The sequence below is a fragment of the Nuphar pumila genome, chromosome 13 (genome assembly GCF_984573655.1).
Source record: "Nuphar pumila chromosome 13, dmNupPumi1.hap1.1, whole genome shotgun sequence".
Lineage (NCBI taxonomy): Eukaryota > Viridiplantae > Streptophyta > Magnoliopsida > Nymphaeales > Nymphaeaceae > Nuphar > Nuphar pumila.
Genome location: NC_143261.1, coordinates 10,075,431 through 10,097,175, shown reverse-complemented (window position 1 = coordinate 10,097,175; position 21,745 = coordinate 10,075,431). Strand labels below are relative to the sequence as shown.

General features: G+C 38.4%; 1 protein-coding gene across 7 annotated transcripts; it reads right to left on the bottom strand.

Annotated features, from left to right (window-relative positions):
• Positions 1-1,587: 1,587 nt before the first annotated feature.
• LOC149817717 (uncharacterized) lies at positions 1,588-20,653 on the bottom strand. 7 transcript variants are annotated; one of them, XR_016427291.1, is made up of 7 exons: positions 20,314-20,653; positions 18,923-19,041; positions 18,328-18,711; positions 15,085-18,167; positions 13,132-14,950; positions 2,121-2,223; positions 1,588-2,021 (listed from the first exon to the last, which is right to left on the bottom strand). XR_016427291.1 is itself a non-coding variant. In XM_089985119.1 (5 exons), the coding sequence occupies exons 3-5, from the start codon at positions 18,556-18,558 to the stop codon at positions 13,522-13,524; spliced, it is 4,743 nt and encodes a 1,580-aa protein (XP_089841245.1). In that variant the 5' UTR covers positions 18,559-18,711; positions 18,923-19,041; positions 20,314-20,653; the 3' UTR covers positions 12,664-13,521. The 7 variants fall into 7 exon arrangements, 5 of the variants coding, with proteins under 5 accessions (XP_089841245.1, XP_089841246.1, XP_089841247.1 ...); XR_016427290.1 differs by having other exon boundaries at positions 1,588-2,223; XM_089985119.1 differs by lacking the exons at positions 1,588-2,021; positions 2,121-2,223 and having other exon boundaries at positions 12,664-14,950.
• Positions 20,654-21,745: the final 1,092 nt, after the last annotated feature.

Sequence of the window (21,745 nt, the reverse complement as noted above, 5' to 3'; positions counted from 1 at the left end):
GGTCAAGTTGAAAAATGTTGTTCAGATTCTGTCTAGCCACTGGAGAGGTTATAGCTACTTTTTCCGAAGTCCTCAACCTTTTTGTCAGTTCCCTGATTGCCTCTGACATTCACACATGGCAGATCCAGGATATTTGTCTTGACCTTTAAACACTAAGTCAGCACATCTCTAATCTCTGACTTCTTTATGTGCATTACTTTCTGGCACTTGTACAGGATGGGCAATATCTTAAGCCTATGAGACAACTTTTGCCTCAGAAACAGCAAGAATAAAGATCATAGAGAAACCACAGAGTTTATTCACAAGTGTATAATTTATGGGAACCACACTCAAATCACAATAGGAGCATGGTGGGAGAAAAAAACAGGTCCCAAATTATGGAAGCATGAATCTGAAGCAAAAGTGTGACCTACATACATTAGTATTCTTCATTTTTAAGAAAAGCAACCTGGAACTTTTACAAAAAAAAAACAATATAAACAAGATACATACATATATATTACATCATTTCCAATCCAACAACTTTGACCACCCAGACTAGTTTAGGTTCCTCAGGTGATTTGGTGCATTGTATTTAAACAAATTAAGAATTTTTTTTATCCGGGCTTTGGAGGATATAGATATGATTTTTAAGAAAAAGAATAAGCTGTGATCCATGAAATTTCAACCAAAGGCTCACAGCATAATACCTCCATCACTAGTCAGGCTGGAATACCACACATCAAATATTTGAAAAACAGAGCAAAAGCTAACGATGAATTCCCTTACATGTTACTTTAAATAACCAAGCCACTTTACCTTCTGCAACAATGGAAAATTTGGCATCGTTGTTTTATTTTTGAATTGCTTCTCTTGAATTTATCTCCACTTGGCGGTGCTTGTAATAATAGTTAACTTACAGATGGTTCACAAAAAACTTCTCTACTTATATATTCCATGTTCAAATAATTCTGCTTCGTTCATAGCAAAATGGATTTGCATACACATACTCATCATAAACAACTTAACATTATGGATAAATTGCCTAATTGGATATTATCTTCAAGAAAATAAAACACAACTTCCATCTGTTATCAATTGAGCTAAATATAAGCCACTTCAGCAACTGAGAGAGAGGAACAGATCGCTAGATAGTTTTTTTGGTACTTCCTCAAACCAATTACTGAACCATGAGCATGAATATGATGTGGCAATACTCCCCCATTGTAAAACTCAATCAACAAATCCCAAGGTTAACAATTCACATGTACAAAGTAGAGGACATGGATGTGAGACTCAGTTTATCAAGCTGAACTTGGTTATGTAGTAAAGACACAGTGCAGCTGAAAGTACAGGTATACTGATACTACAAGTGCCAAAAGTTTACGCCAGTTTCCATGGTACCACAAATCAGAATTGTCCGGTATATGGTGAACTTAGCCAATGCAAACCTCCAACTCTTCATCAAATCCATTTCTGAAGACACAATGATGTTTTTTGTTAAAGATTCTATCTGATAAATTAGTACCACTTGCCAGCAATTTCAAGATGTCTACGCCGAACAACTTGCCTAATCATCACAAATCCATTGATAATAAGACTATCCACTTTAGATTCAAAACCAACTTCAGTTGATGCTTGTATAAATTACATGAGTCATTTTTACAAAAAGGCCAAAATGCAACAGGAAGCCCACACATCAATCGACAGACACTAAACTTGACCTTATGCAAGATCAGCAGTATTTAGCAACGTGGCTTCAAAAGAAACCACAGCCAAGTTTCAATATAGAATCCAACAAGCTTTCTCAGCCTGATGTTAGGATTATGTCCTGAGCTTTGGTACATTTTTTGGCAGTGTCTCCACCTCTAATAAGTTTGATTCAGTGTTAAAAACATCTGAAAGCCCATGGAACAAGCTCAACCAGTGCATCAACAACTATCACTCTAACCAACACAAACATAAAGACTAAGACAGAGGACAAGTTGATAAAGCCCTCATCCCAAAACCTCCAAGAAAATCCACCATTTCATGATTTTTATCTACATGAAATAACAAACAGCACTTCCACTCTCAGCATATGACAAACACAGACAATGCATCTAATAATAATAATTCAAAGAGCGCATTGCATTGCATACCCATGCTTGTTTTCTTGAACATGTACCGCTATGTCTGCAAAAACATATAAACTGCATATACAAAAACCCTCATCAGCAGTTCCGCACACACCTGGTGAGAAGCCTGGGAAAATAACTACATATTAATATCAATTACAAATGACAAATAGATAATAAACATCATCACGAACAAATGGAACTACAAATCCTAGTAAAAACTTAAAAATGTATGTAATACCTTTAATTTTAAATTTGAACTTTTATTGCTAATGCAGTACTTTTACACATGTAACTAGACACGTACTAGTGTCACTGTCAAACATAGCACGATATGTCAAACATGTTGAGGCTTAAAAAGAATATATATATATATATATGTGTGTGTGTGTGTGTGTGTGTGTGTGTGTGTGTGTGTTTTCTTTCAAGGAATTTGACAAGTTCCCTACACATTTATACTCAACAATTTCAAAAAAATGACGGTGGTTTTACACATTAATTGACAGCACCATGGGTACTTTAATAATTTTTCAGAAACAGATAATACATACATTAAAATATATGATGTATTGCAACTTATTTTATGAAACCATTAAATGAAAATGATATGGACAAATGGTGCATAACTATCATGTCAGTTTGAAGTTTTTTAGGGGTATAAGTTTGTGGCAAACCTATTCACACACACACAGATATATATATATATAGAGAGAGAGAGAGAGCATGAAGTTTTGAAGTTCAAACCATAAAGAAAGAGGTAAAATACATTCAAACACTGAACTACAAAGAAAGCGAGGAGTATTTGAACACTTAAAAACAAAGGGAGAGGGTGAAGAAAGTTTCATTGAATTAAAAATATAGAGGGTGTAAAATTAGTAAAGCAATGGTAGTCTATGTCACATGGGTGCGGGGGTGCGGCAAATATATATATATATATATATATATATATATATATATATATATATATATATATATATATATATATATATATATATATATATATATATATATAAAATCCAAAAGTTGGACATAAATGACCCTGGGTGCATTGACCGCACCCGCGTCGCGTCGACATGGGTGCAGCACCCAGTTGGCCAAGTCCCTGTGACATAGATGGTAGTCATTAAAATATTTGTGATTTTAGACAAAATTTAGGGAAGAAATGATAAAAGGAGGTGTTGTCAAAGTGGTAACATATCATATGAAATGTTAAGATAACAACACTTTAACCATAAAATATACCCTAAAACTAGTTTTAGAGGTGATTTGGTGTTATATCCTACACATAGTATGACATAGTTGCATATCATACGACACACCCCAATATGGATGTATTGTACAGTGCCCATACTGGTTTAAACCTTTTATTTATTTCAAAGAGCCTTTTCTAAAATTTCGTCACAGGTGCACCAGTTTTGGCCCGACATTTTTTACTTTAAAAGTCATTTTTAATTTTCAACACACTATGTCATTTTGGAAGCTTTGGGTGTGAAATCTAGCATTTCTAAGAATGAGGATTTTGGGGGTTTTGTGTTATTCATTTTACAGCCTGGTTTTGAGCAAGAAGGAGGTGGATTTTCGACCATTGTGAAGTTCACTGCTTTTGTCCATTCTTCGAAAAGTTGAGGTAACAAATCCTTCTTTTTTCCTTAATTATAAAAGATTTTGGATTAAGATAGCTTGAATTATCTGGCATGGTAATCGAGAGCCCAAATCAACCAAAAGAACTAGTTAAAGATCAAATGCAATTTTTACTAGAGAACCATTTCTGTAGCAGTATCTCAGTTAAAACATCATTTAGCTGAGACACGCCAAAATGTTGCCCCTTGCTCGTTGGAGGACCTCCTAAAAACTGTAAAATGACAATGCCAACAAATGATCAATGACTTGAGCAAGACATGTAAAAGAAAAAAGAGATTATGGATGTTGGAATCAGGTATTTACAGCTTCGATAGAGATAATGATTTTGATGAGGATGAAGAGCTTTCACTTCCAATCCTATGGCCCATAGTGTAACATCAGAAGTTAACTCTAGGGAAAAAGAGTAGGTGTTGAAAGTGTTTATTCAAGTAAGAAGAGAAGTCGGAGCTCAGAATGAGACAATATTAAAAGTTTTTCCCCCTAAGTATTTACCCCTTGGGCACAACCCAGTTTGCTTGAAAATCTTTCACAAGTTATCAGGGATTCTAGCTATCAGATTGTAAAACTGTCTTAAATACCCCGATTGTTTGTATTTACTTATGTAGCTTACATTCTCTTTTGACATATTAGTTTGCTATTTTTTCTTGATACTCTCGGATCATTTCCATTTTTTTTATTAGTTATGAATATCATTAATAACTTTATTCTTGTCTGTATGACATTTGATGTGGTTGATTATTGTTTGTTATGTGATATTGACATTATTTTGTAGTCAGTAACATTAATTTTTAAATGTTTAAGAATAAATTTGCAATTTTTATGATACATTACCATTTTTTAACTTTCACAATATTTCACTAAATAAACTGAAAAAAATGAGATGTTCAAAAGTGTACATGCCAGTCTGGATTGTCCAGGTAACATAAATATCAGACTTTTCCCTAAAATAGTGATCCAGGTTATGTGTCGTCACACAAATGACTTTTTAGCATACAATCAAATGCAAGAAATTTTGCAAACCAAACAATAAATCATCTACAGAAATGTAAATCATGCTGCATTGGGCATAATAAAGAATGCCTTTCATTTGCTTGATTGATTCTGAAACTTTTCTTATTGCTACTAAAATTTTGTATCCTTTTCGCACCTGTGATCAATAATGAGAGTACGAATTATAATAAACATCCTGCAGCTATCCGTCATAAACATAAACAAGACAATAAGACTGGGAATGGCATGGTACTGCAGTTAGCAACTGTATTAAGTCAATCAATGCTTACAGTTTTTTTTATATTTTACTCAGAGAAACTGCCCCAGGTGCAGAGATCTAGTGGGGCTGGCTTAGCCTGCCGTACTTACGGTCGCTGTCCTGTCAAAGTAAAACTCTGAGGGCTTACCCCTCAACCCCAGGGAGTCGCCAAGCTTCAACTTACGCAAGGGTGTAATGAAATGCCAACCGAGAGAGGCAAGAACTCCAAGAGCAAGCACGGAAGCACGCACATACACAAGAGGCCACTAGAGGGCACACAATAAACCACAAAAAGTGGTCAAGCACACAAAACAACAACAACAACTACGCCTTCATCCCAAAACAATTGGGGTCAGCGATATGAACCAAAAAAGAAATTCATTTTGGGTCTTCCACATGAATCCTTTTCCTCCAATCATTTCTATCCAACGCCATGTCCTCGGTGAGGTTCAAAGCATTCATATCCTTTCCTATCATCTCCATCCAAGTCTTCCTAGGCCTACCCCGACCTCTTTTAACTAATATATTTTCCCATTTCTCCAACCTTCTAACTGGAGCATCATTAGGCCTTCGCCGAATATGTCCAAACCACCGTAAACGATTCTCTCGCATCTTATTTTCAATGGGTGCAACACCTACCTTCTTACGTATCTCTTCGTTCCGAATCTTATCTTTTATTGTATTTCCACACATCCATCTAAGCATCTGCATCTCAGCTACACTCATTTTTTGAATATGATGTCTCTTGGCAGCCCAACATTCCGTACCATATAGTAAAGCGGGTCTAATAGTCGTCCTATAAAACTTTCCCTTCAACCGCAATGGCATTCTACGATCGCACAGCACTCCAGTAGCACTTTTCCATTTCATCCACCCAACCTTTATCCTATGATTTACATCTCCATCAATTTCTCCATACTTTTGAATGATGGATCCCAAATATTTGAAATAATCATTCACCGGTATATCTTGCTCACCAAGCTTCACTACACTCCCATCACTACTTCGTTGCTTACTAAACCGACATTCCATATATTCAGTCTTACTCTTACTCAACTTAAAACCTCTAGCTTCCAATGTCTGTCTCCATAATTCTAACTTAGCATTAACCCCAGCTCTAGACTCATCAATCAAAACAATATCATCAGCAAACAACATACACCACGGTACATTTTCTTGAATTGATCTCGTAATCTCATCCATCACTATCGCAAATAGGAAAGGGCTTAAAGCAGATCCTTGATGTAACCCAACCGTTATCGGAAAATTGGTTGTCACCCCTCCACAAGTGCGGACATTGGTTACTACTCCTTCATACATATCTTTAATTATGCTAATGTACTTGAGAGAAACACCTTTCTTCATCATTGTCCACCAGAGAACGTCCCTAGGTACTCTATCGTATGCCTTCTCTAAATCAATAAAAACCATATGCAAATCTTTGTTCCTCTCTCTATATCTTTCAATAAGTTGTCTAAGAAGATGTATAGCTTCCATAGTTGATCTTCCAGGCATAAAACCAAATTGATTCTCCGATATCATGACAACCTTCCTCAACCTAGACTCAATCACCCTCTCCCAAAGTTTCATAGTATGACTCATGAGTTTTATACCACGATAGTTTGTTCAATCTTGTATATCACCCTTATTCTTATATAAAGGCACCAAAGTACTCTTCCTCCACTCATTAGGCATCTTATTTGTTCGCCAAATCAAGTTAAAAAGATTTGTCAACCATTCTAAACCTTTCTCTCCCAAGCATTTCCAAGCCTCGATAGGTATACCATCTGGGCCAACTGCCCTTCTTGATTTCATTTTCTTCAAAGCCTCTGCAATTTCTTTCTTTTGAATCTTGCGCATGAAGTCACGATTTATCTCATGAAAAGGAATGGAGAAGTCTCCAAGATCTTGAGCATGACTATCATTAAATAGCTTATCAAAATAATCTTTCCATCTCTCCTTAATCTCCTCATCTTTGACTAAAACCCTTTGCGTTTCATCTTTGATACATCTAACCATACCCAAATCCTTCGATTTCCTATCTCTCATCTTTGCAAGCCTATAAATATCCTTCTCGCCTTCTTTGGTATCCAACTTGTCATAAACCTCCTTATACACACAAAGAAGAAAAAAATATATTTCATTCACTAAATGCTTCACAAGAAGCTTAAGAAATACATGGGGCCATGCCCCCTATTTATACACAGCAAGGGACCCAAGGAGGGGCTCCCATAGGGACTTTGGAGCCCCTCCAATGGTCATATTTATGACCGTTGGAGGGGGGTCCAACGTCTCTATGTGGGACCCCCTTTAACAATAAAAAAGAAATAAATAAAAAACAGAAAAAAGAAAAAGAATAAGAAAGGAAAAAGAAAAAGAAGCATATCTAGGATATGCGTGTACATGTGAAATGACATAAATACCCCTATCGGGTATTACAATATAAATATATATATTTATATATATAGATAGACATATATATGACTATATATGTGTGTATATGTCATAAACTATATATATAAATATATATATATATATACAACATATTTTAACACCCCCCCTCAAACACACGGGGAAATCACAGAGAGTTTGCTAAGGAGAAAGAAGAAGCGAGGCGATGGCAAGGCTTTGGTGAAGAAATCCGTCAGCTGATATTCAGTAGGAACATATGGGAGTTGAATGGTGCCCCGTAAGAACTCATCACGGACATAATGACAGTCCATCTCAATGTGCTTTGTTCGTTCATGAAAGGTGTGGTTGCTAGCAATATAGATAGAGCTCTTGTTGTCGCAACACAACTTTGAAGGAGTTGAGAAGGAGACACCCATATCTTTAAGCAAGCGTCTTAACCATACAATCTCGGTTGTGGTAGTGGCCATCGCACGATATTCTGCTTCGGTAGACGAGAGAGAGACTTTATGCTGCTTCTTACACCTCCATGAGATAAGTGAATCACCAAGAAACACACAATAACCTGTGGTAGAAATACGATCATCGGGGTTACCCCCCAATCGGAGTCAGTATACGCAAGTAAATTAAGAGGTGAGGAAGAGGATAAGAATACTCCTTTAGTTATGGAATTTTTCAAATATCTGATAATCCTCATTACTGTTGCCATATGAATAGTAGATGGAGCAGTCTGAAATTGGCTTGCACTATGAACTGCATGAGAAATGTCAGGCCTGGTGATAGATAAATATGTTAGAGATCTAATCAGTTGACGGTAAGGCGTGGGATCTGCTAAAAGAGTGCCATCACTGGCTCTCATCTTGGCATTGATTACTTCTGGAGTCTCCACCCTTTTGTCATCTGTCAGCCCAGACCTAGCAATAATGTCAAAGGCAAGCTTCATCTGAGATAGGACATACCCTTTGGGGGAGTATGCAACTTCAATACCTAAGAAATACCTTAGAAAACCCAGGTCAGACATATCAAAATTTTTCTTAAGAATATTTTTAATAAGGTCGATACCTTTCTTATCATTACTTGTGATAATCATATCATCAACATATAGCAATAAGATAGTAATGTATTCATTAGAGGATTTAACAAACAAAGCAGTATCTGTGTAACATGAAGAAAAGCCATTATCAAGCACTACTTTGCTAAAAAGATCATACCAAGCTTTTGGTGCTTGTTTAAGACCATAGAGAGCTTTGTTCAACTTTAGAATATTTCCTTTCCCAATTTCAAGACCCGGCGGAGGATCCATAAGAACTTCTTCACACAGATTTCCATTTAGGAAAGCGTTTTTAACATCAAGTTGATATATCGGCCATTGCTTAATGGAAGCTAGAGCAATTAAGGTTCGTACACTAGTCATCCTAGCTACAGGAGCAAAGGTTTCTTCATAATCAATCCCATGTTCTTGGGCGTAGCCTTTCGCAACCAAGCGAGCTTTGTATCTTTCTAGGGATCCATCACATTTGGTTTTGACTTTATATACCCATCTACACCCAATTGCTTTTTTTCCTATTGGTTGAGGAATAATGCTCCAGGTTTGGGCTTTATTAAGAGCATCTAATTCAATTTTCATAGCTTCAATCCAATGTGGATGATCTTTAGCTTCCTTAAATGACGAAGGTTCATGGTACGAATGTATTAACATAAGACAAGACCTATAATTCGGAGAAAAGGATTCATAAGACACAATTTTTTGTGGTGGCCTACTAGTACGAGAAGATCTCCTAGGTGGATTGTTGTCAATAGATTCTTCTAAGGAGAAGTATTGAGAGTATCTGTCAATAGCAGGTTGATGTTCATTTCCTAACCGCCGGGTATATATATTTATATCATTTAGACTTTCATTTTGGGAACCATTATCTTGTTGTGAGATATCATTATAGTGTAAGATGCCATCACAAGTAGTATCACAAATAATTGCCTCAGGGGATTCAAGTCTAGGAGCTAAGTCAAATAGAAAAGAATAATCAATGTCTTCCCTGGATGTGTGGATATCGAAACCATTTTGTTCTTCAATGAAGGTCACATTTCTTGACACATACAATTTATTATTTCGAATATCATAGCATCTATATCCTTTTTTATTCTCCCCATAGCCAATGAACACACATTCAAGAGCTTTAGGAGACAATTTATCTTGTCATTGACTAAGTACAAAACATTTGCATCCAAAGATTCTTAGTCTATTAAAATCTGGAGTAATTTTAAATAGTTTTTCAAAAGGTGAAATATTTTTTAAAGAGGAGGAAGGCATACGATTTATAAGATATGTTGAGGTAAGAAGGGCTTCGGCCCAAAAGTTTTTGAGAACATTTTTAGACACAAGAAGAGTTCTTGTGGTTTCAATTAAATGTCTATGTTTCTTTTCCGCAAGACCATTTTGTTGCGAGTTTTAGGACAAGAACGTTGGTACACAATTCCATTTATTTTAAAGTAATTTTGAAAATCTTTAGACATGTACTCTCCTCTCGAGTCCGATCTAAATATGGTTATATTGTTTTGAAATTGGTTTTGAATAAGAACATGAAATTCTTTAAAATTAGTGAAGACATCGGATTTATTTTTAATAATGTAAACCCAAGTATATCTAGTAAAATCATCAATAAAATAGACATAGTAAGAATAACCTCCTTTGGACAAGACGGGTGCCGGCCCCTATACATCGGAATGCACAAGTTCAAAAGGTCTTTTTGACACAAAATTACTATGTGAATATGGAAGAGAGTGAATCTTTCCAAAAATACAATCATTACATGTAAACGTATTTGTATTACAAAATTTTTCCAAAAATGGAAAGAGATTTAACTTGAAAATACTAGGATGTCCAAGCCTCTTATGCCAAGTCTCAATATCTTTAGTTTGGACATGATTACAAAATGATTTGGATGGCAAAGACAAAAAATCCATATAGTAAAGATCCCCTCTTCTATGGCCTTGCCCAATCCGCTTCCCGGACCGGAGATCCTGCACATAGCAATGAGTAGGTGAAAAGGAGACATTACACTCAAAATCGGTTATTTGAGAAACGAAAAAAAGATTTAGGTTAAGTTTTGGAATAATACGGATTTTGGGAACAAAAAATTCTTTATTTTGGTCATAGATTTTCTCAAGATTTCCAATGCCTTCAACACCCAAGGATGTTCCATCGGCAGTGGAGACGTATGATTTAAATTTATTGAGACTAGGTTTTGACAAAAGTGATGCATTTGGGGTCATATGGAATGAGGCACCCGAGTCAAGAATCCAAGAGGTCATACCTGGAAAAGAAGAGATGGCGGCGCCGGACGTGGAGGGTGAAGACGATGATGAAGAGTTCATCTTTATGAATTGTTGGAGAGTCTCAGTTAGATGAGCGATGGACTCCTTTATGTCTCCATCCTTCTTTGAATCTTCATTGGCGTTTGGAGGAGTTTCACCAACGGAAGCCACCTTCTTTTTGAACTTGGGGCAATCTGGACGAATATGGCCCGGTTCATTACAATTATGACAAATGATTTTCCTTCCTCCACCACCATTATTCTTCCAAAAATGTGGTGGTTTATATGTTCTTACATTGTTGCCGGGTCTAGACACGGCATGAACTTCATCAACGTCTCGTTTTAAAGCCAAACGAGTTTCTTCTTGACATAAATCGGCTAAAATATCACTTAGAGGAGTAGAAGTCCTATGAAGAAGGGATCCTCTAAGTTGCTCAAATTCGGGGCGAAGCTCATGAATAAATTGAAAGAACCTTTCTTTTTCCATTTGCTCTTGCCTCATGGCAATAGCACTACCTTCCCATTGAGGTTCGAGAAGGACAAGTTCATCCCATAGAGAGGATAGGGCACTATAGTAGTCCCTAATACTCATATCACCTTGCTTGGTAGCCCTTACCTTCTCTTTGAGTGTACATGCCTTTCATAAAAAACCAAAATTCATTAGCCTTCTTGAATTTGGCAAGATTTGCACAAATCTTCAATTCAACATTGTTCATGAACCATGCTAAGATTTTAGCATGCTCACTTTCCCAATCTTCTATTTTAGAAGAATAGTCAAGGATAGCCTTCTCCTTTTCTTCTTCATTTAATGCTTTTTCCTCATCACCTTCAAATTTAGTCAACTTCAATTATGGTTCCGGAACGGTTCCACATACATAACCCCAAAGTTTTTTACCTTTGAGATTGTTCTCCATTGCGGCTGCCCACATGCGATAATTGGTCTCATCCAATTTGAATGAGAGATCGATTTTTGCATCCTTGTTTGCCATTTGTAGAAGAAGACTATGAAGGCAAGAAAGAGAAGGATATTGCTTGTCAAAAAGAGGATCCGATGAAGCTTCTATAACGAGGCTCTGATACCATGTAATAAAATGCCAACCGAGAGAGGCAAGAACTCCAAGAGCAAGCACGGAAGCACGCACATACACAAGAGGCCACTAGAGGGCACACAATAAACCACAAAAAGTGGTCAAGCACACAAAGAAGAAAAAAATATATTTCATTCACTAAATGCTTCACAAGAAGCTTAAGAAATACATGGGGCCATGCCCCTTATTTATACACAGCAAGGGACCCAAGGAGGGGCTCCCATAGGGACGTTGGAGCCCCTCCAACGGTCATATTTAGGACTGTTGGAGGGGGGTCCAACGTCTCTATGTGGGACCCCCTTTAACAATAAAAAAGAAATAAATAAAAACAGAAAAAAGAAAAAGAATAAGAAAGGAAAAAGAAAAAGAAGCATATCTAGGATATGCGTGTACATGTGAAATGACATAAATACCCCTATTGGGTATTACAATATAAATATATATATTTATATATATAGATAGACATATAGACATATATATGACTATATATATATGTGTATATGTCATAAACTATATATATAAATATATATATATATACAACATATTTTAACAGGGTGACGCCCATGGGATTTGAACCTAGACTACCCGTCAATGCTTACAGTTGACATAGCATTAAATCAACTTTTACATTGAGGTACTTATTTTAAAAGGGCAGGAAAGCAAAGGAAACAATCTGCAGGAATAGGATGGATGATTATTCAGCTGTCTATAACAAGAAATGCCCATTTATTCACACACACACATATACATACATATTTGTATATATATTTATTTATTTATGCATTTATTCAACAGCTGCCTCTAAATTCTTTAAAGAAGAAACAGAGAGCAAGGCATCCAGTAGAAGTAAAGCTTCATTTTCCCTTTGATTTTTATTTTTTTGGTTTACAGAAGATAAATGGTAAGAGACTTGCAATCAGGAGTCCAATCCCAAATTTTCAAGGTATCCTAGTGCACAACCGCCAGTAATTAACAGCCCTGCAGTAATGATCATATTGAAATTATTGTATTTCACAACTACTAACAAAAGGAAGTTTAGCTTGAAAGCTTTTCTCAGCAACAAAATCTTGAGATGAGAACAGAAAGTGCCCTTGAACTTCAGTATTTGTCAAGAAAAAAAATGGCCACCAGAATTTCATCATATTATTTATATTACTTTTGCAGAATTGCCTCTCAGATTCATTGGAAGGAAAATGTGAATCTGGATTCCATATTGGACTTCATATAATTATTTGTCAATGCTGAAGTAATTTCATTTCAATGGCAGGAATCCACAAGGAATAACCATCATCCCCATGAATATGTATGGGAACCATCCAGTCATATTCTCCACTTACATATTTTTAAAGAGGTTGTTCTTCCACAAGGTTAACTTTTCTAATCAGCGGCAGAAGTTGTACTAACATGAATAATCAGCTGAACCATCGACCATTGATAGCTTCGGGATTTGATATAAACCATGCTCACAGAATGATCGTAATAGCACAGCCTTGTACAATATTTAATTACATCAGCAATGGACCCATGAAAGAAAAAAAGACATGAGCCCAAATAAAATCTGCAAAGGCACTCCTAATAGTGCTGTGGCTCTTACAATGCTGTTAAGATGAAAGCAGATCTATGCTTATGATGCCTCTTGCTGCTAATAGAGATTTACAGCATCATCCATTACACAGCCACAGAAGCACCCAAATAGGAAACTCCAAGAGAACCATTCCTCCTGAAAATCATGAAGGCCTCCCCCTTCTAGTAGCCATGATGTCATCACCAACTCCAAAACGCTTGAAGTTTGGGTTGCTCCTTCCTTCTCTGTCATACCTAAAATGACTTGCTCCATCTTCTCTGGGTGAAATTCTCCTGGATGCATCCCCAAGCCTTCTCTCTATACTCCGATTGTAATCTCTTGGACTTCCTCTCCTCTGGATCTTTGCTGCATTTCCACGAGAACTGTGCCCCTCAAACCCATCTTCAACATCATATGGGAGGCGCCTGTCATCACCATCCATATCATAGAGCCTACCAGGATGGTCTAACCCATATCGTTCACCATGTTTCCTCCTCCCATCCTCAGATATATCATACCTTGGTCCTCGACCATCAACATCTAATTCAGGGGACCTAGCAGACCGCACAGACCTAAAGTACTCGTTAGCTTTCACCCTTCGTTGGGACCCCAACATGTCATATCTTTGGCCGCTTTGTGAGAAAACTCTTTCAGGTGGGCTCCTTTCCAATGCAGTTCTTCGAAACTCCTCTCTGAACTGCCCCATATCCCTCCTTTCGTCAATCCATCTGGATGCATGAGATGAAGAAGAGCGATCATGGGATGATGGAATAAAACTGTCCAGGTGTTCGACAAAAATAGGCCTGCGGCGAGGTGATCTAATTCTTTCCATTCTAGTCTCCGACCTGAAATTTGGAGATCTACTGTGTGTGTGTAAACCTTGCCCCCTATCACTTACAAGTGCATTTCTTCCTCTATGGGAAGTCCACATCCGAGGTGATCGAGTTCTTGATCTTCTAGGAGACCTGGTACAAGGAGATACACAGAGAGGAGATGTCCTTCTATGACCAGGTGAAAAGCTCCTTTCTCTCCTGCTCGCAGAATGGTCTGTGTGCAAGTACGAATTGATCCTGTCACCATCCAATGGTCCACCGTACCTTTCTCTAGGACTCAAACCAATCATCCTAGGACCATATCCACGTGATCTGTCCCTGCCCACATTAATAATCCTATCAGGGCTGACATCTCTAACCGATCCAAGTCCTAACTGAAGATCAAAGCTCAAATCCTCATCTCGGTCTGTTGTTGATCTTTGTCTCACAAGTGCACCATGCAAACCTCTTGGTGATGTGCTTATGCGTTGCCTACCGATCCTGTCGCTGGTCCGTATCCCACCTGCCTTTACAATGGTGCCATCAGGAGCAATAATAAAGCTACTGCTATGTAACTTCATTGCAGCATTATTTGGCGGCCCTGTACGCCGAAAACTAGAAGCACCATAAGGAGCAGGTGAACGGCATCGGTTTGGACCCCAATAACCACCTGGAGAGTCCAACCAATCACCTCCTCTTCCTCTCGCATGGACACGTATGGAAGATTCCCTCCCCTGACCAGCATCCCTTCCAATTTGTTGTGTATCATTATAAGCAACCCTGGAAGAATAAACAGGAAAGTAAGCACTAGATTCTTACAAGATCAAATTTCATGAATTGCTGTCATGATGAAAACAAAATCAATAAAAAGGGAAGGGAAAACTGAAAACTGTTGGTGCAGCAAAGAGGATTGCCTGTTTCGATGTGCATGTATCCCCTCTTTTCCAATATCAGTGTCAGAGGAGACTGGACCTTGAATCTGGGATAATAGCTCCCTGCCCAATGTCGACACACCTCTTTTCACGGATTCTCCAGCATTGGGCCCACTGGAGCTAACATCCTTATTTCTATCAGTACCATCTTCAGCAGCCTCTGCCTTTTGGGAGTTGTTATGTACATTTGAGAATGCATCCCTTTGTAATGATTTTGCAGGTGGACTGACAGTATTACCCAATTCCATGGCAGCTTCCTTACAAGTTGTCACTTCATCCCTGCTACCACTGGATCCTTTAACAATCTCAATGCTACTGCCAACCTTTACACTGCTTTGTTTTCTTTCAGTGTGTCCCTTAGAGACTTTTCTCAATACCTTCATAGATCTATTTCTGCCAGACCCAGTATCTGAAATTTCTGTTTGTAAGGACTGATTCTGATGGTTCTGAACACTGGCCGCTTCCATATTCTTCCCAGTACATGTAGCATCCTCTGAAATGACTGAAGGAAAAGATTCCAGTGGCATTTTTCCTTTGCAATCTGTGCTCTCAACTAGTACGGATTCTGCATTGTGATAATCTACAGTAGTACCAAAGTCATCAATGTCTCTATTGTCTGAATATCCATAATCCACATGTTCAGCTTCCACATCTTCAATAGCATCTTCCTCCCAACCAGTTACAACCAACTCCCTGAATTCACCATCTTCATATTGAGAGTCATCTGCATGCGGCTTGCTTGTGGTTCCCACACCAATAGCAACAAGTTTAGGAACTTTTCGAGAACTATCTGACTCATTGTCACTTTCACAGTTATCTCCCTGTGCATCTTCAATCAAGCTGTTAATGTGATCATCAATATAATTTTTAGAAGCCTCACTGTGACAACTGAAATCAAAGGAAACAGGCTCTGTTGCAATTGTATCTTGTTCCATGCCCATGCACACCAAATTCTTCTCTTCACTGCTTTCTTGAAATTCAGCAGAATCAATATTTCCACCAGAAACTGCAGGGCAAAATGTCACTTGCTCATTGAAAACCACTGTTTCTAATGAAACTTCCAGTCGTCCAGGGCCCTCATCAATCTGTTCTTTTTCAACAGTTCCACCATCATCATTATTCTTTCTAACAAGGCACTCTTCCTTGATAGGAGGATGGCAAACCATATTAGCATCACGATCAGCTGTTGCAATACCATCCAGCTCAAGGGAACTGTTTCCAGGATCATCATTATAATTTTGAACAATAGAACGGTTCATTTCATCGTCCACCAGTGAATCACCCTCATTAGCTATCATCAAATGTTTGTCATCATGATCAGATACTGCATCTACCTTTTCCTCAACCATGGCTGCACATCCCATGGAAGAATCATCATCAGAAGGATGTGATGTTTCATCAACATTTTCCACAACACAACTAAGAAGCACATCATTATCCTCTGCAGGTACACAACCACGATCAGAGGAACTAGAAATAACAGACCCAGCATCAGTGACAGCAACACCTTCACTGCAGGGATATTCTTCCCCTGCTGATGAGCCCTCATTTCCATCAGCCGTAGACATTGTACTAGAACCAATTAGTATGGTATCAGTGCTAGCAAGACCCCTGCTACAAGGATATTCTTCCCCCTCTGACGGTCCCCCATTTCCTTCAGCTTCTGTCGTTGTACTAGATACAACTAGTTCAGTATCAGTGACAGCAATACCTTTATTACAGGGATATTCTTCCTTCTCTGATGAACCACTGTTTCCATCAGCTCTTGTTATTGTATCCATGAAATGTCTATCCATTTTAACAAATGCAACATCTGTAGTGGCTGAAAAACATTCAAACCCATCACCCTCTGATTTACAACCTACTTGAGAACTCTGGCAAGGATAAGCAGGTTCTTCAGACACTTCGGTGTCAGGGTCCTGCCTCTGCAATTCAGACTTTCGCAAAGAATTATCACCAAGCTCTTTACCACAACATGATTCAGGACCAGATGTTAAACACAACTGCATACGCATGGGAACCTTAGAATCCAATTGTCGTAAAATGTTGCAAGTTGTGTCCCTCGATCTATGGCCATCTTCATGCTCGTCTTTAACAAACACATATTCTGATAGCATTTTGGTTCGAAGATTTGCCTCTCTGACCATGTTCACCTGGTTCCCTTCCATCTCGCCCACATTATCCTTGCATCTTTCATCTTCACCGATTGCAATGTCATTTGAAGGAGTCTCCCACTCATCCATGACAATATTCAAATCCCAGCTTGTCCTATCCACCCATGAAAAAGAGAAATCAGGCCTCTCCCTCATTCCTCTCTCTTTGTCCAAAGAAGTGTTTGGAAACCTTTCCAAGTCATTTGGAGAAAGAGAACCTACTTCATTCATGGAATCCATGCAATGGCCACCATCAATGCCAATAACTTTTTGGCCAACACTGAAGGCACCAGCAGAGTTGCTTTTTATGCTGACTAAATTTTCCCTCCCACTATCACCATATTCATTGCTGCTTAAAACTTGGGCCTTGGGATCATTCAGCTTTCCATCTTGTTCTCGTTTTTCATTTTGTTCCAAGAGTAATTCATTATTCATCCCAGCTGACATTCCATATTTATTATCAGAATATGGAAGAACTTCAACCACACTTTCAAAATGGCTGATACTGCTTCCTAGATCACTTTTGCAAGCAGCAGCTGCCAACATTGAAATACCAGAAAAATCTACAATATCAGCAAGTTGCTGAGAGAGGGAAATATGTGCCACAGGAACAGCTTTTTCTATCTCTGGCTCTAAGTGATGCACATTCTCCACCTTAATTTTGCCTTTGCTTATTTGCAGCAGTTCCTCTGCAACACAACCACCTACTGGAACATGCCTATCTTTATGAGGATCTAGAAAAGATTCTTCAGGCTCCAAAGGAGAGTTGAGAATGTGATCAGGTTCTGTTGCATGTGGGGAAGGTGTTTGAGGTGGAGGTGATGGAGACTGGACCAGTGCAACACGCCTTTTCTTAATGGGAACACTAACAACTGCATCACTAAATCGCCGACTAAGGACAGAGATACCAAGCTGAAAAAACAAAGGACATGATTAGTTCATATAAGAAATGGAAAAAAGTCATGATTAGATCATATGAGAGAGAGAGAGTATGTGCGTGTGTGTGCACGTTATTACAGGTAATGGACTAATGAGCACAGTGAAAAGGCAGCTGCAAGAGATAAATACAGACCTTTTCAGTTTCAGAAACTGGTGTTTCCTCCATTTTCTGGGGGGCATTGTCTTTTGAATCTTCAATGCAAGATAAACTTTCTGAATTGGGTGGCTTCTTAAGACTACCTGTTAATGCAGTCCTCGCTCGTCTGATGGCCCTCTTATTACCTTTTGATGCTTTTGAACCTGTTTTCCAGTTAAGGTCTGGATCTATGACTCTGGGAAGCTCAGTTTCCACTTTACTTAGCATTTTTACTGATATGTGTTCTCTTCCATCAAACAGTGTGCTCCTACCATAAATCTCACACAAACTACTATGTGCTAGATTAGCAGGAGAACCTGAAGAAGAAATACATGTAGCATGAGCAGATGCTGGTCCTCCGCTGCAGGTACAATAATAAATCTGCAATGTTTGCATAGATTTGGATTAAATAGCAATCATAAGCATTACATAATATACCATACATCAAGACGGATGTGTCTGCATTTAAGCCCACTATCAGAATCATGAAGACAAACATAACTGATCATGGAATTGTAATAGAAAACAATACTCTTTATAATAAAGTCATACAGAAGAAATTAAATGATCAATCCAAAAACATAAGACCTACCACTGACCCAGGTTTCCATCATAACTATCTCCACATACACAATAAACACAGTCAGCCCCAATCACCTGGACAGTTCCATGATCTTGCCCAATATAATCATGATCACCTGTCCCATGTCTCTGCAAAATAAACAAGAGCACAAACCATCAAACCATAGATCGAGACTATTAAGCAACAATTTCACAACTTGATGCTTTACCGCCCAAGCCCTACAGCCGGTATACCTTGTCTCCCATTGCCTGTTCCTAAGAATATTACCTCAAGGCAGATCATTAACCAGCGACAAGGTCTTCTCAACAACTTGTGTTCAAAGCACAGTTTCAAGGAAGTCCAAAGTAATGACTGCTTTAATCTAACCGAAACACATGCACGTCCAAAAAGACCTTAAGGAGGTATTCAAACCATGCAATAATTATCGAACTCTAACTTATCCTTTTCTTATGCCTGATTCAGAACCCATCTAGCATTAAAATTGCAGAAAAACCAACCGAAGATTCGGATCAGATTTGTTTCACTATAACACACCAGATGCCCAAGAAACTCATAAACTTGCAAGGCTCAAAACCTACTCCAAGTATTCAACGGATCTCCACAAATACAAGGACATCCTGAATGCACAAGCCTATCTAATATCCTTTCATCTTTTGCTCTATAATCATATATATTGTGATTATCAATCATGATCTTAAATCACCATATCAACATAAAAAAACACCACTTTCCACAGCTAGAGCTAGCTAGATGCAGGAGACGGGGAAGAGAAAAACAGAAGGGAATGTAAAGAATAGAACCTAAATGGCATCCTTGTAATTACAAAATCACGAATCAATCGGAACCAGAAAACATCTATCTCCATCTTGAGAACTGTCTCACAAGCACAAAGCATGAGGAGGAGGAGGGACCTCGCGGCTAAACGAAGCTTCGGTAGTAAATATCGCGAGCATCTCCCCAAACACCAAGCGTGCCGCTCTGAGAAACCCAACTAACGGAGAGAAGAAGAAAGCCTAGCAAGGAACTTCATTTTCTTCACCATCACATGAAGAGATGGAGGAGATATTCACAGGGAAAAATAGATAACTCTAAAAGAGAAAGTTTTAATCCCACGCGAATCGCAGCCGATCATCGCTTCGAAAACGCGAGCAGCGGAGATCCACAAACTGCAGATTCAACCCACAAGCCCTTCCATCCCCAGCTCCCCCGAGTTCCCGTCCTTGGACCAAACGGACAGCATCCGGGAAGAAACGAAATCCCAACTCTCTGAAAGAACGACCCGGCGGAGCCTCTTCAACCAGATCAACGCTCTCCCCACCGTGAATTCCGCTGACGAAGACGATCGCAGAAAAACCCCTAACAAAAAACGCACAACAAACTCAGGATTTGAGACGCAGTACCTTCGCTGGGAACCGCTTCTGAGGCAATGGCACTGACGCCGACGACGTCTTCGTCGTCCTCGACCTTCTCCTCTGCGTTAGTTTAAAACCCTAAGCGCCAGCCCCAACGACCACGACGACGAAGAAGAAGAACGCCGCTATTGGTGGAAGTGCCGTGGCCGTCCTCCGATTCCTGGACTTCACCGCCACCGTCGTCTTCGTCTTCCTCCTCTTTGCCTTCTCGACTCTCCCTCCCTCGCTGAACTTTCTCTCTCTAGTCCCTCTCTACTTTCTGTCTCTCTGAAATAAAGAGGGAGGGGAGGTGGGTGCGGAGAGATTTGGGGGCCACCATTTCAGCCAATTTACCCAACGCACGTCGCCCACAATGCTCCCTCCCTTTCCCCATTTACCAAATATTATCTCATGTCATCACTTTATATATATATATATATATATATATATATATATGTGTGTGTGAGACTTGAACATGAGTAGAACATGAGAACTGAATTTCAAGAATTAAAATATGAGCACTTTCAACACCTTTTTTTTTTTTTTTGTAAAATGTGTTCGGCATGGTAAATTTGCTAGGAATTCACCATGGATCTTGTATTTTGATGAAAAATAAGATTTTTAATGCTTGAATATTTTAAAAATTATGACATTGATTTTAACGTCTTAAAAAAAATATTGTTATGCATCAAAATCAGATGATACAAGCACATGTTCTTGTAAAACCAAACATATATATCACATCCATACGGCTAGATTTAAAATAAAAAAATAAAAAATTCATGAAAATCATTGTTCACACATTAGTTTTCATGTTTTAATTACTCTACATTAGGAGTGTCAATTGGTTCGGACTCTGGTAGACTTGGACCAGATTTTTTGGGTATGATATTGAGTTAGACCTGAGTGTAATCGAGTTTACTATAAAAAACCATACCTAGACCTGATAATAACTACATGTACCTGGCCTGGACCATACCTGGTAAAATCATATTTTTTATCATTTTTATATTGAAAAATTACGGGTCTTAATTGGAACTCTAGTCAAATCATGTCTTGGTCTAATATAAAATTTCACAAACTATACCCAGGTCCATATATGAATCGGACCTTTGGGTCCGAACCTTGGTCTTCTTATTTATCACCATACTCAAACCTTATAGGGTTTGGTTCAGGTCGATGAGAGTAAACCAAGCCCGTTAACACCCCCAATCTACATTGATTCTTTCTCTTTTTTTCAAAATTTTGTTTTCTTATGTTTTTCTTCTTGATTAGTTGATTACCTCGATTGTGTTTTAGCGTGGTGGGGGTGGGAAGGGGTGGTCATCTACATGAATTTTCGATATTTCTCAGTTTTTCGTCGACAAAATACCATCAAAATAAATATATTTAAACATTAAAATATATGTGTAAAGATGTATAAAATTAAAAGTGAAAAAAC

Excerpts from the sequence above, each read along its gene's own strand:
- LOC149817717 (XM_089985119.1), bottom strand. The coding sequence starts at position 18,558 with ATGCTAAGTAAAGTGGAAACTGAGCTTCCCAGAGTCATAGATCCAGAC. Across the intron at positions 18,168-18,327 it reads CAGTTTCTGAAACTGAAAAG|CTTGGTATCTCTGTCCTTAG; the intron begins GTCTGTATTTAT and ends TTGTTTTTTCAG. Across the intron at positions 14,951-15,084 it reads ATACATGCACATCGAAACAG|GGTTGCTTATAATGATACAC; the intron begins GCAATCCTCTTT and ends TTATTCTTCCAG.